We start from the raw sequence: 15021 nt of genomic DNA, 5'->3' as shown, positions 1-15021 counted from the left end.
ACCTGGTTTCTTTCCCGTGAGCTGGTGTACATGGTTCCTGAGGCAGGGCTCGTACTCAGAGCAGCAGGGCCTTGGAGGATTTTTGAGGATCCCCTGCAAACCCCAAACTAACAGAGGATCTGAGTTGAATATTTCACCATCAGAGGTTTTCTCCCATGGCCTGGGACATCCTTCCTGTGTGATCGTGTCCCCTTCATGCTGCTGAGAGCAGTGCTCCCGGACAGGCACATAGAACTGCCTGATCGGTGGGTAGATTGCCACGTGCCTCAGTGCTCTCTTTCCTCCTTTATCTGCTGCAGGATGAGCTTGTCCTTTCTTTTGCTTGTTGTGGATAGACTCTGATACACGGTCTGTTTGGGTTGTTGTCTGATTGTTTCCTTAATACTCAGTGTTGTGAAGTCTTCTCCTGAGCTAGTCATAGAACCTAGATGGACAAATAGATAAATAGGCCTTGGGATATAAAATGATTGCCAAGTGTTTGCCCAGGACATTTTAGGGGCCCAGCAGTGTCTTACATGCTTTGGGAGGTAGAAATGAACTGTCCCACCTCGACCCAGCTTTGAAGGAGCTTATGATTGAGAAGTGCTCACATGAATGGGTCAAAAACAATCAATCTAAAGCCACGGATTGGGTCAAGATGTGTGACTCAGGTGACCACTGCTAGGGGACCTCAGACACAGGAGTGAGACCTGTAGGATAGTCAGGATGCGTGGCCTCAGGGAAGTAGGCTTTGATGGAACCTTAGGGATTTAAATACAGTTGACTCTTGAACTACAAGGGGGTTAGGGTGCCAACACCCATGCAGTCAACTTTGGACTCCCCAAAACCTTCACGACTAATAGCCTACTGTTGACCAGAAGCCTTACAGATAACATGAACAGTTGATTAATACATTGTTTGTATGTCATATGTATCATATACTGTATTCTTACAATAAAGTAAGCCAGAAAAAAGAAAATGTTATTAAGAAAATCATAAGGGGGGGTGCCTGGGTGGCTCAGTTTGTTAAGCATCTGCCTACAGCTCAGGTCATGATCCCAGGGTCCTGGGATTGAGCCCCACATTGGGGAGCCTGTTTCTCCCTCTCCTTCTCCCGGCTACTCCGCCTGCTTGTGCTCTTTCTCTCTGTCAAATAAATAAAAAGATAATAAGAAAAATAAAAAAAAGAAAATGATAAGGAAGAGAAAATACCTTTACAGTACTGTACTGCAGTTTACCAAAACAATGACAACAACAAAAAACTAAACAAACAAACCAAAAACAAAAAACAAAAAGAAAACCAAACCCATGTGTAAGTGGACCCACACAGTTCAAATCCGTGTTGTCCGGGTTGTTCAGGACCAACTGTAGCTGGAGATGAGGGAAGAAGGTATTTACCAGTGCTTTATAAACCAGTCATTAGGCTGTGCCTTCTTTAAAGGCCAGGGCTCTGGTCTTAATCGGCCTTGTGCATTATTCAGTGACCAGCTCTTGTTTGTGGTTGGCGTTTAACACATTTATGTCAAATGGAGTAAAGCTTCGGGGGTGTAGGCAAAGGAATAGACTTCTCTGGGTATCAGCCTTGGAAATCCCTTAGCTTCTAGTGGCTTCAGTTGCTCAGTTCTAAAAAGGAAGGTTTGGCCTGGGTAATCCTCCGTCTTCCTCCATGTCTGAGGTATCTGAAGCCTGCAATTTTCTGATTCACCAAGGATATGGGGACTTCTCCTGGACTTTTGGGCAAGGGACCCAGAATCAAAACTCAGGCTATCCGAGCAACATAAATATAAAACGATGTTTATTTATGATAATAAGTTTATCCAGCATTCATTCAACTAGTCTTTACTGAGCATTTACCTATGTGCCCGGCATAGTAAAAAGGTGCTGGGGGTACAGTGATTAACGGGAAGGACAGGCCTCTGTGTTTACAGAGCTGAAATTCTAGCAAAGAGAAGATAGTCCACATACAAGGAAACAAGTGAGCAAGGTAATTTTGGGTATGATAATGTTGTTATGATAAATAATTGAGAGTTGCTGGTGGGTGGGGCAACCTTAGATTGGGGCTCTCTTGCAAAGGTGGCATTTGTGCAGAGCCCTGATTGACAGGAAGAAGTTAGCCAGGCTAAGATCTGGGGGACAGAGCATCTTAGGGGAGGTGTTGTCTACTTCTGTAGACATACGGCCTGTGTCAGGGGCCTGCAGGTGCAGGGGGGGGGCTGAGGAGCAATATTTGACGCCCAGGAGCTGAGCCTTTCTTTTCCTTGGTTCACAGACAGCTGTCATCAGTTATGACTATCTCACCTCCCTGAGGAGTGTCCCCTATGGTTCAGAGGAGTACTTGCGGCTTCGATCCAAGGTAAGGAGCCCAGGGGACCCATTTGAGCCAGGCCAGGACTAGATAAGTCCTGAAGTAGCTGCAAAGCCAGCAAGCTTCCTGCATGCAGCTGGAGGTGGGCAGGGATCTGTGTGGGGATTGAGACTGGGGGCTTGGGAGCAAGGAGGGGAGGGCATTCTCCTCATTGGAGGTGTTTTTGTGCTGATGGGCTAGGCTGCCGGGCTGACGTCAAGCTGGATCCCATGGTACTGAGGTTATTAATCTACAAGGCACTGTTGGGGAGGCTGGTGTATGTTTCTGGGGGAGCACAGGTGTCTGGGATGATTCAGGAGGGATGAAGGCTCTGTTCCTGAGATAACTCAGTTGGCTTCCGAAGTGCTTTGTCAGGCAAAACCCAATTGAAAGAGGTTAATTGCTTTCCTGTCCTCTCAAGTCTATACTGGGGCGTCTTGCTAGACCGCTGAATGGAGCTGTTGACCCCACACCCTCTTTCCTCACTTGCAATAGGTCAGTTGATTTTCATGCTACAACTAGATGAGTTGGGGCATCAAGCAAGAGGGTTTTTTTTGGATGTAAGTTGAGTTTGGGGTCAAGTGTAGATACTTTTGTTTCCTCCGGAGAGAGGTTTGTGATAGATCTGTATGTCTTTGCTCAGCCTGGAATGCCCTTGGCCCCTTAGAAAATTTCTAGTCATCCTTCTGGCCTCAGCTCAAATACCTCTCCTCCGTGATGCTTTCCTTCTCAATCTTTCTTGGTGGATGGGGTAATTAATTTTAAAATTTTTATTTAAACTTCTTATTATAGAAATTTCAACCATTATAAGAGAGAATGGTATAATGAACCCTTATGGAACTGGATGACAGTTCGACAGACATTATCAACATTTTGTCAGTCTTGTATCATCTACTCACCCCTTTTATTCATTCATTCATTCATTCACTTTTAATTCATTTATTTATTTTTGCTCGAATATTTAAAAGCAAATCTCAGGCATTGTATTATTTTATCTGTAAATACTTCAGTCTGTATCTCTAATAGATAAGTACCTTAAAAAAACTTCAATACTGTAATCATAACTAACAAAATTAACAGTATTTCCTTAATAACTTCTAATGGCTAGTTTATACTCAAATATCCCTGGTCCCAAAAATGTTTTTTTAAAGTTGGTGCATTATAGTCTGGATTCAAACGAGATGCATATATTGCATTAGGAAACATCAACCAAAATCTTCTCAAATCTATAATATTTCCCTTCCATCCTTTTTTTGAGCTATTTGCTTGTTGAAGAAAGCAGATCATTTACCCTGTAGAATTAGGCCAATTGCATCCTCAAAGCATCATTTAATGGGAAGTAGAGTCACATGGCTTGCAATTCAGAGTATGTAACATTTGAACATCCAAAATGATCTTCTTCTCCCTGTTCCTCAGGTACCCAGTTTTTCTGCCTGGAAGTGATCATCATGTTCTGTGTATCCTTCCAGAGATATCTTCCTCTTTGAATTTAATCACTCTGTCTTCTTTATTCCTACCACAGATGATAATTGGTTACATGTCTTTCTCTCACTGTAGCCTATAGATTCTTTTGGATCAGGGATTGGGTCATCTTTTTTGTATCGTCTACCTCCAGTGATGATGCCTAGGACTGAGTTGACTTAATGTCTCTTTCAAGCTACACCCTGCTAGCTCCTTCCTTGGGAGGGGACCTGGAAAGGGTGCAAGGTTTGTGTATGGAAGACCTGAATTTGTGCTCTGTCTTTGGGATGGTCATTTAGCCTTTGGAGCTACCATTTTCCTGTCTATAGATCACAGTTGGCTTTGCCACATATTGAGGATTATATAGATAATATCTGAGACAGTGTGTTGTGAAGTGTAAATGTGAAGCAGGTATCAAAAGTCAGTCAGATGTTGGGGCACCCGGGTGGCTCAGTTGGTTAAGTGTCTGCCTTCGGCTCAGGTCATGATCCCAGGGTCCTGGGATGGAGCCCCATGTCAGGCTCCCCACTTAGTGGGAGGCCTGATTCTCCTTCTCCCTCTGCCTGCTACTCCCCCTGCTTGTACTCTCTCTCTGTCAAATAAATAAAATCTTTAAAAACAAAACCAGTCAGATGTCCACCAGGAAGGGTGCTCCCTGAGGACAGACACTTGTCTCCGTGTCTGCAGCACCTACAGCAGTACCCAGGACACAGTAGGTCCTGAATAAAGGTTTGTTGAGCAAATGAATGAATGAAATGTTAGTTTGTGTCAGAAGATCTCAAAGCCCCGGGCTCTGAGACTTGGTGCCCACCCCCTCCTGTTCCCCGCCCCTCTTTCTCCATCTAACCAGGGCTGTGCGCCTTAGAGCCGACCAGAGCGACATTCTGCACAGAGGTGCAGGCCGGGCCACGGGGGCAAGCTCCCTGCAGAGCACACAGGGGATGGGTGACGTGCCCACAGTGGCCCTCACGGGTAAGTCATCTGAAAGGCAGTAGGGCCACGGCCCCCGGGGAAGCTGACGGCTTTGGGGGATGCAGGAAGGAAAGTGCAGCCTGATATTTGACAGGAGGGTAGCATGCGGCAGCTGGCACAGGTAATGGGTGGAGGCTGGTCCCCAGGAGTTGTGCCTGGGAAGGGGAGCTGGCTGGCACTGAAGAGCAGGAGTAAATATGGCAGGAGTATGTTCTTCCGTTGGAACACTTATCTGTTCTCGTCTTCGTGACTGATAAAGGAATGAGTGAAGGGTAAAACATAATTATCTCACCTGTCAAGCCAGCGTCCCCAGGTCCCAGAGTATGTTAGAGCAAGAGACAGTGACTTAGAGAAGTACTTTCAAGGTTCGTGCTCGGCCGGCTGATATCTCAGTGACTCAGCTCCATTCACATCAGGAGGAAGTGGGAACCAAAGCGAAGGAGTGTTTTCTAGGGGCTCAGTGGCACTTTGCTGGGCAGCTGAGGGGGTGGGGTGAGGCCCCAGTGCTTTGAAGAACCAGATTCCTCGTGTCCAGGTTGCTTATAACCAGAGGCGACAGGTGTGGACCAGCCTGTGAACAAGGCAGGAAGAAGTCATGGCTGGTACAGACGTCCAGGACGCAGGGCTGAGTTGATTCTGACCGAGGGGTTCTGCTATTGTAGACAGATGTTAATTTTTCAGCTCAAGAGCTGTTCACATTTTGGGGAGTAGCATTTAAAACTTCCTTTGGGGAGCCACCCATATCTCATGTACTCACCGTGAGGTTTGAGTGAGACTCACTCCACCCTCAGCTCCAAGAGTGGGCACATGACTTAGGCTATCTGTGGAGTCCATTCCTGTGGCCCTAGAGATTGATTCAGGGATGGGCACTCAAGCCAGTGTTGGGCAGTGAGCATCAGGTCCAGGACTTTTGGGGGTGTCCGCCATAGAGCACTGCCTTTTCTGCTGCATTAGCTGCGAATATAGGGTGTTGACTTAGAGCTGTTGGCAGCCCTCTTGCCACCATGAGGGGAAGCCTGTCTGTGAACAGAGTCAGTATTGTAGAGAGAAGTGTCATTTGAGTCCCTAGATCTTGCTGAGCCTGAAGCCAGGTTCCCACTGGACTTTCCAGTTATATGTGCCAGGAAATTCTCCTTTTGCTTCAGATGATTTGAGATCAGTTTTCTGTTACTTGCAATCAAATGAATCCTGATACACTGGGGACTCTTAGAGAAGCATGCTGGATCTTGAAGCATAGTTAAGGTTTTGATACCTCATTGAAGGTCTGGTAATTCAAGGAAAGAAAGGAAATCGAGAAATCCCAAGGCCTAAACAGGGTGAGGAGAGGTTTGCATGGTGCTGAGTAGTATTGCAGCCATTTTGGCCCTTTGGGCTCCTGGTCTACCACCAAGCATCTGTACCCTCCTATCTGTGAAGGGGTGGCACTGGACTTTGCCCCAGCTGAATTTGGTAGGAACAGAGATGAGCAAATTTATTTAATTAAACACGGGGATTATTTAATGCAGCCAGAGAGGAGATCCAGAGGCACAAAGTTTGCCTCAATGGCTCATCATTTTAATGAACGAGAAATCATTCTTGATTTTCTATTTTCCTTATTTCTGCATTTAATTGGAATTCTTCTGTAAGGAAGAACTGTCCCTTCTCCTTCAGTTGTTTATTTAATTATTTTTATTGGTATGAACTCATGGATATTTATATTATTCTATGGGTTACAATCCAAAACCATCATTATTTTTATTGTTCAAATTATTCTAATTTTGGCTGTTGGGAGCTCCTTCAGGTTGATTCCTGTGTCCTTTTGTATGTCTCCATTCTTTTTTGAGCACTATCTTAACTTTTTTTTAAAAAAGATTTATTTATTCACTTTAGAGGGGGAGAGAGAGAGAGAGAGAGAGAGAGCGTGTGCGAGTGAGTGAGCGAGTGCACACACGGGAGGAGGGGCAGAGAGAGAGGGAGAGCGAATCCTAAGCAGACTCCATGCTGAGCGTGGAGCCCAATGTGGGGCTGGATCTCACAACCTTGAGATCACAACCTGAACTGAAACTAAGAGTCGGACACTCAACCAACTGCACCACCCAGGTACCCCCACTGTCTTAACTTTCTAATCCCCAGGCTCATCTTGTATTTTCCTTGCCCTACCCCTGGAATGAATCACTTCTCCAAGAAGCGTTTTCTTTTATTGGAGGATGGTATTTAGAAACCAAGATGTTGGTGCTAGATGTACATATTGCTACTGGAGTGCCGTTGTTTCTAGGCCCTCCCAGAAGACAGAGCTAGGAAATATGTGTGTATACTCATGCATACACACACCTATCTATTAAAAAACCGTGGGTTCATACTGATATCCAATTCCAGTCTAACGTCACAGAAATTTAGCTCTCTCCAATTCCTTATGCATAACTTATTTCTCTGACAGTGAGAAACCTGCCTCTCATTATCTACAATATATTTACTTACTTGTTCAACTAGTATACCCTAAAATAGTCAAGACTCTTGAGGCATACAGGAGCAGAGAAAGAGGCCCAATCTGGGTGAGATTGAATGAGTTAAGGAAGTATTTGAGCTGGGTTTGGAAAGGTGGGTGGGATTGAAACATGTAACACTGGGGACAGGTGATTTTTGTTGAGGTTGATGGGTAAAATTTTGGGGTTTGTCTATAAGAGACAGATTAGTTCAGTGTTACTGGGAACTAGGGTATGGGTGAGCAAAGGGGCATACTGGCAAAGAGAATTAGAGCTAGGTCACAGAGGGACGAGAGGCCAAGGTTTATACCAGAGGTAGTAGGGAGCTATGGCAAGTTCTTGGGTAAAGTTTTGTTAAGCCTTCATGAATGAGAATGCTTAAAGTCATCAGTCACTGAATATTTTTTGAGCTTCTACACTATCAGATGATGAGTAGAAGCGAGAGAGAATGAGAGAGAGATAGTATGTGTGTGTCTAGGGAGGGAGAGAGACAGATCACAGGTGCCTTTTCCTTTCTTAATCAGAGTCCGAATATAGGAGGGGACCTCAACTGCTGCTGTGACTGGGAAGCTTTTGAGTTGAATCCAATTTCTTGTTTCCGAGTAGGTTGCTGGACTCCTGTGGTGTTGGATGCGTCAGGTCAGCAATGTGGGTGTGCATCATATTAGTTACACTAGTACTTACTACTTGGGCTTGAAGAGGTAATGATTAATACTTTTTCCTCCTTGTCCGAGAAGCAGAACCAAGGAGATGCAGGTGTCTGCCAGGAAGAGCAGCTTTATTACTGGTAAATGCTGGGCAGGAGCATGTGTCTTGGGTCTGTGAGCCAGTGGGCTTGTTGTAGTTCACTCCTGAGTTTGATAGACTTACCTGTGCAGGCACAGACGGGGCAGGACAAACCTCTCAAGGGGGCCTGCCTCTTAGGGCCAGAGGGAGTGGAGCACCAGTGTCTTATGGGGGTGTGCAGATCCCAAAAAGGGAGAGGAAGGGGGGTGCTGAGCACGATCTGTTTCTTCTCTTGGACTCACCCGTCTGATTGGTGACTCCTCCTCCCGCAGGGAGTGAGAGGGAAGAGGGAGGTCAGGAACATTACACCTCGAATGGGGCTCCCATAAAACAGATGGGAGGTTCACCTGCAGTACTTCCTCACCTGCAGATGGGAAGCAGCTATAATTTTGCTGTAAGAACTTTCGTGCCCATTAAATTCTGCTAATGTTTATACCTGACCTTGTTTAGGGACATGGGCTACTTAGGGCTTGAGTATGGGATAACAATTTCAACATTCCCGAGATCTCCATTTAGAGAGAAGGGTCATCTGTTGTCAACCTTTAGAACCATGGCATATGGTAGAGTGTTTTGGGGGAAAAGGGTATTGGTTAGAGGAGTAGAGTAAGGGGCTTAGGTGGGGTGATGACTCTTTTTATAATTATGCCATTGACCTTGAGAAAGATATCTTCGGCACCAGCTAGCTCAGGCCTCTAATGTACAGATGGACCTGGAGGTCTAGAGGGGTGATGGGATTTTTTTTTTTTTTTTAAGTAGACTCCATGCTTGGCGTGGAGCCCAACATAGGGCTTGAACTCATGACCCTGAGGTTAAGACCTGAGCTGAGACTGAGAGTTGGGCACTTAACCAACTGAGCCACCCAGATACCCCAAGCCCCCTGCAGTTTTGTGGCAGATCTTGGGCTTGGACTTGGACATCCAGATCTTCCCTGCTGGGTTGCTTCTCCCCTGGGACCATCCACCCTGGTGTGAGCCCTGAGGCTGTGGTCCTGCTGGGCTGGGTTTGGGAAACAGGGGAGAAGGAAGAGGGCAATAGAATCTCCCCCTGGGGAATTCCTTTTTTTTTTTTTTTTTTAAAGATTTTATTTATTTATCTGTCAGAGGGACAGAGACAGAAAGAGCACAAGCAGGGGGAGCGGCAGGCAGAGGGAGAAGCAGGCTCCCCGCCGAGCACGGAGCCCGATGCAGGACTCGATCCCAGGACTCTGGGATCATGACCTGAGCGGAAGGCAGATGCTTAACTGACTGAGCCACCCAGGCGTCCTCCTTTTTTTTTTTTTTTTTTTAAGATTTTATTTATTTATTTATTTGACACAGAGAGAGCACAAACGGGGAGCAGCAGGCAGAGGGAGGGGGAGAGGCAGGCTCCCTACCAACATGGGCCTCGATCCCAGGATCCTGGGATCATGACCTGAGCTGAAGGCAGACGCTCAACTGACTGAGCCACCCAGGTGCCTCCAGGAATTCCTTTTTGTATTTAATCAACTAACCAAAGAGTTAATCCAACAAAGATTTGGAATTTGCATTTCTGAGTGGAGGGAAGTGGGACCCTCCAGAGGAACCAGTGGATGGTAGCTCTTTGCTTTGGGAAAGGGTTTCAACTCTTAAGCTACTAAACAACTGGCAGTTTTGAGGAAACCGTGCTACCAGTTTAGTGAAGGTGTGGTAAGTCAAGAAGTGCTTTAAAGATCTTTTTGCCCGTCAAGAGGAACTGTAGTGGTGTCTGGCTCTTCGGGAATATTCTCTGAAACCTGGAGACTGTCCTGGCCACACCAGGACATGTCTTCACTGTTCTTCCATCCATCTGTTATTTTAACAAACTTTAACTGAGCCTGCTCTGTGCCGGATCTTGCGTGAGACCCAGCATCAGAGGATATGAAGGGAAATAAGACTTGATCTCTGCCCTCTAGCTGCTCACAGTCCAGTGAGGGGAAGCAGGCGTGGAATCACCCGTTGCAGAAGGATTGATTTGTCTTCATTCCAGCTCTGGTTTCTGACAGCAGCTGACTCCCAGCCAAGAAGTGGGGGGCAGGAGGAGCTCTTAATCCAGCATGGTGAGGGAGGGAGGGTTGTGTACCCGGGAAGGCCTCCTGTGTAGCTGGATCTAATGGTGCCGCTCTTCCTTTGTGTGTGCGCACTGTCAACCTGGCGTGGAAGCTTTTAGGTGAGTTTTCATGCACCCTGTCCCTCAGGCTCCCTTTTGCTGCTTTTCTTTCTCATCCTGAAACATTTGTCAGGGAGAAGAGGAGGAGAGAAATGGAATCCTTGCTGTCTTGGTGACTGGCTTTCTCAGAGTTTGTGATAATTTTTGCAGAGCATGAGCTGCATTTAATGTGCTCTGCTTGAGTCATCTAAGGACCAGTCCTGTGGAATAGGGAGACAGTCTGCAGTGGCACCCAGGACCTCCTTTTTAGCTTTGTACCAAAGCCTTTCTGAGCACTGTGTTGCAAACCTGCAGAAACTTTGCGCGGTGGCCCCGATTTGGGGAGAGTTCCAGAGGACCGGCAACTTGGGCCTTTGTATGGTCTGGGGAGAGACTTGGCGGGGCTGCTTCCATCCGTGGGGACCCTGGAGGAAAATGGCATCACTCGGGCTTCTCCCTGGAGATTGCGTTCAGTGTGCGGTGGCTTGTCTGTAGTTCCCAGGCAGGCCATGCGCATGTCACATTGTCTTCTTGATTATTCTAGACGTATCAGTGACCTATGGACCTGCATATCCCCTGTATTTAAAAAAAAAACATATGAAATTAAAAAATGTGAAATATATAAGATCTAAGAAAAGGTATAAGAAATAACTTAGTAATCATCCTTCTCACTGCACGATTTCAGAAATAATACCTTACCCATACAATTGTAGCCACCAGGGTACTCCCCTGATTCCAGCCTTCCTCCTTCAAAACCAGAAGTAAGCACTATCTTGAATTTATTGATTGTCATTCCCATGTACTCGTTGGAAACTAACTATTCATGTATTTGTATAATATTTTTCATCCTATTGACATTTTCCGTTACTTGGTTTTGTTCTAAGCAAGATTGCAGGCTTGATAGACTAGCTATCTCTTTTTTGGGGCTCTGCATATGCAAATAAGAAGCGTCCTGGGTACCACCTGAAATTGCCTCTTCTACCATCGTTTTGCACACCGTCACTGGTACTGGGTCGCCCTGGGAGAGACAGGCTCCACCATCTGTAGCAGATGCTGGGCCGAACTCTGGCTTGCGCCCATCAATGCCGTGGTCTTTCCCTGCTGGGTTTGGCCACTCTCTAGCTCTTCTCTTCTCCTGGCTCACCCTCTGTATCTCCTGGGGCTGCTTTGGACTTGAAGTTGCCTGATGAGATGGTATTTGTTGCTGCTCAGAAGCAGTGATCTCTTTCCAGAGGCCACAGCTGAAATGAAACCAAAAAAAAAGCCTTGTGTTTCTGGTGATGGGAGGCCATTGCCATGTGCTAGGCATCTCTCCATACTGGTCAGTGCAATTAACGGCATTAGCCAGTTCCGCGTTTGCGTGTATCTGTAGCTTTCTTGCCTACCCAGGCTGCCCGGACACACAAGGCTGGCTTCTTGCTGCCACAGAGCTGCTCACCAACTGCTCCCACTACCTGGTTCTTGTGGGGTGGGTGGAGGAGGCCAGAGCGCACTGCTCCCCAGAGATGATGTTGTGTTGAGTGTTAGCCTACACCTAAGGGGGCAGGAGCTGGAGAAACGCCAGCTTCCCCAACGCCCCAGCTGTTTCTCCCTCTGCTGAACGTAGTACCGGGAAGTGGGATGATGCTCCATGATGAGGGACGGCATAAGCTAGGCCTTCGTTACTGCTAAGGTGATTCTCTATGGCAGTGGGTTACCAAGGATGGCAGGGAAATCTGTATCTGGAAGGGCAGCTTTCCAGAAACAGAAGAGGTTCTGGCTGTCTGTCACCGAGGTGGGATGGGACAGCGTGCTGTCAGATGATCAGAGACACCTGAGGAGCCTTATAAAGTGCAGATACCTAGACGCTGTACTCTAAAGATTTGTTTTCAGTGATTCTGGGATGAGGCCTGGAAAACTGTATTTTCAATGAGTTCCCTAGGCGGGCTTCTGAGGCTAAGAACAAGTGTTTACATTGGCCTAGCACCATGGGACAGGCATGGCACTAAGGGTTGTCTCTATATTATCTCCTTTACTTCACGACAATGTGAGGTATCTACCCCCATTTTACAGATGAAGAAATGGAGGCACAGATTAAGTGATTTGTCCAAGGGTCTACGGCTAGTAAGCAGGTATATTAGCTTCCTGTAATCGCTGTAACAAATCATCACAAATTGGGTGGCCAATGACAACAGAAATGTATTCTCTCACAGTTCTGTAGACCAGAAATCCAAAATCAAGGTGCCAGTGGGGCCATGCTCCTTATGGTGGCTTCAGACGTGCCTTGTGGCTGTGTCACTCCAGTCTCTGCCTCTGTCTTCTCTTGCTCGGAAGGATACTTGTCGTGGGCTTTAGGGCCCATCTGGGCAATCCAGAGTGATCGCATCTCAAGATTCTTACCTTAGTTACATGTACAGGGATCCTTTTTTCCAAATAAGGTCACAATCACAGGTCCAGGGGGTTAGGACAAGGGCATATCTTTTTGGGTGCCACCATTCAACCCACTACAGGGTCTTCGATTTCATCACAAATCAGGTGGTTCCTGAGCCGTGTGACTCCTGGCTCTCTCATCTGGACCACATGAGCTTCTAGGGTTCCTTGAGGCCAGCAGCTTATTTCCTTGCTGTACAAGGGAGTTTGAGCTGTTTGTCAAGCCTTGACAAATCCTCACCATCTCTCCCCATTCCTCAGCCCTCAGCCCTCTACCATCTCTCCTGAAACCCTTCGGGAGAGACAGCCCTTCGAGCTGTTTATCCCTGACTCCAAAATTTTCACACCTTCATGTGCTCAGAAGGTGAGGCCAGAGGGGCTGTGAGGCCCAACTCATACTGGCTGGGTGGGATGCACTTCTCCTGCCTCAGTGTCCACGTCCCCAAAATGGGAATCGCTGGAATAGCGGGGGTAGATGGAAGGCCATGATATAACTAATAAAGTTGGTGGAAGGCAGTCTGCAGCCATAAGGTTGATGGAAACGCTTGTTAACCACACTAATAATCTAATAGCCTGTTCTTGATTTCCCGCTTCTCACCGTCTTGGCCCCAAGCAGCTATTTTCTACCAAATTAAAATCCACTCAGCTCCCTTCCTGTCCCTGAATAAAACTACCCTCAAAGATCTTTCCTGTTACAGCAAGACTTTTTAATAGACTTTTCCTTGTAGAACCATGAGACATATGTCCAATTAGCAGAATAACTTCACTTAAATATACAAATAAACTGTTGACTGATAATGGCGGGACATCTGTGAGGCTAATTTGAGGCAACGTGGTTCAGGAACTGGGGCACTGCTCCTCCCCCACCCCAGATCCTCATGCCCCACACTCTGTAGGATGAAGAGGGATGTCTCTGTGCCCTGCCTGGTCACAGTGCAGAGTACCTAAGGCAGTCACTATTCATAGAGTCCGTTGTGTAGCAATTTTTTTATTTTTTAGAGAGAGAGAGAGAGCTTGCGTGTATGCGTGTGCATGGGGGGGAGGGTCACCTGGAGAGAGAGAATCTTAAGCAGGCTCCATGCCCAGCACAGAGCCTGATTGGGGCTCAATCCCATGACTCCGAGATCATGACCTGAGCCAATATCAAGAGTCGGATGCTCTGGGGTGCTTGAGTGGCTCAGTCAGTTAAGCCTCTGACTCTTGGCTTTGGCTCAGGTCATGATCTCAGGGTTGTGGGCTGGACCTGCCTTGGGCTCCTCACTCAGTGGGGAGTCCGCTTGAGAGTCTCTCCCTCTACTTCTCCCTCTGCCCCTCCCCCTGCTTTCTCTCTCTCTATCTAAAATAAATCTTAAAAAAAAAAAGTCAGATGTTCAACCGACTAAGCCATCCATGTGCTCTAGTTGTGTAGCAAATTTTAATTGAGCACCTGCTATGGGCCAGGCACTGTGCCAGGTGCTGGATATATGGCAGTCTATTCTTGAGGGGATAAGAGATAATTAACAATCAGTGGAACTCACGAGAACATCCTTTCCAGGAGGGTAGGTGTCTGTCCTGCTTGCTGCATCCTCAGCACTTAAAACGGGGCTTGGCACACAGTGGCCTCTTTTAGTGAATCAGTGAGGTAGGGAGACAAGATAATGTCAGCTCTTGCTGAGTGCCCTAAGAGAGGGAAACCGTGGTCATAGGATAAAGAGCGACTGAAGCAGGGCTGGGGAAGGGCTCTCTGATGTGGGGTTTTCCAGCTGAAGCTGAGAAGTGATGCAAGAACAGCAGGTGAGGAGCTGCGAGAATGTTGTTAGCAGAAGAGGCAGGGCTACGTAATTTACAGGGCTCAGTGCAAAATGAAACTGTGGGGTTCTGGCTGGGGGTGGGGATGTGTCTCCTCTTCCGGTGGCCCTACAGCCCTAACCCTATAGTGGATGGGCAGCTCCCAAGAGATTGCAGTCAGGGTGCTGGGATGTGCTCAGGATCTGGATTGGGGGCAGGGGAGGGGTCCCGGCTGAGTCTCCTGTTGAACTTGCCCAGGTGATGCTAGTCTAGAATGGGGAGGGATACTGCCTGACGTGTATGACTCTACCCTGCCTAGGCTGGTACTCAGGCCCCCAGTGGGGATGAAGGGCAGTGGCAGAATGCAGATCTCCCCCACTAGTGTGATCTGATTGCCACCCTGGGTGGAGAGCCGCCTGGCTGTTGGGGTGAAGGTGGGGAGACTGGGTGGAACTGGGGCACTGGGAGTGGGGTGGGCAGTGGGCAGCCGAGAACTCACTGGGGAGGTAGGATCATGCATGAGCTGAATCCCCCGGTGCATGCTCCTTTGTTTCATCTGGCTTCATTTGCAAAACATAAATTCAAAGATAAAATAAAGAATTTCAAGACAGCTACTGTATTAGTTTCCTATTGCTGCTATAACAAAGTACCACAAACTTCGTGGCTTAAAATATGTATTCTCTTACAGTTCTGGAGGTC

General features: G+C 47.2%; 1 protein-coding gene across 9 annotated transcripts in view; it reads left to right on the top strand.

Annotated features, from left to right (window-relative positions):
• The window catches only part of ADCK1 (aarF domain containing kinase 1), a 181024-nt gene that overhangs the window by 43197 nt on the left and 122806 nt on the right, over positions 1 to 15021 (top strand). For all 9 annotated transcript variants that reach the window (XR_003515977.2, XR_003515976.2, XM_027572205.2 and 6 more), the window contains exon 3: positions 2249 to 2332. Coding sequence is in view for 7 of the 9 variants with exons in the window: in XM_027572205.2 (XP_027428006.1) it covers positions 2249 to 2332 (84 nt within the window). In the remaining 2 variants the exon portion in view is untranslated. The remainder of the gene's footprint in view (positions 1 to 2248; positions 2333 to 15021) is intronic.

The sequence above is a fragment of the Zalophus californianus genome, chromosome 6 (assembly GCF_009762305.2).
Source record: "Zalophus californianus isolate mZalCal1 chromosome 6, mZalCal1.pri.v2, whole genome shotgun sequence".
Taxonomy (NCBI): domain Eukaryota; kingdom Metazoa; phylum Chordata; class Mammalia; order Carnivora; family Otariidae; genus Zalophus; species Zalophus californianus.
This window is presented reverse-complemented; position numbering and strand designations above follow the sequence as displayed.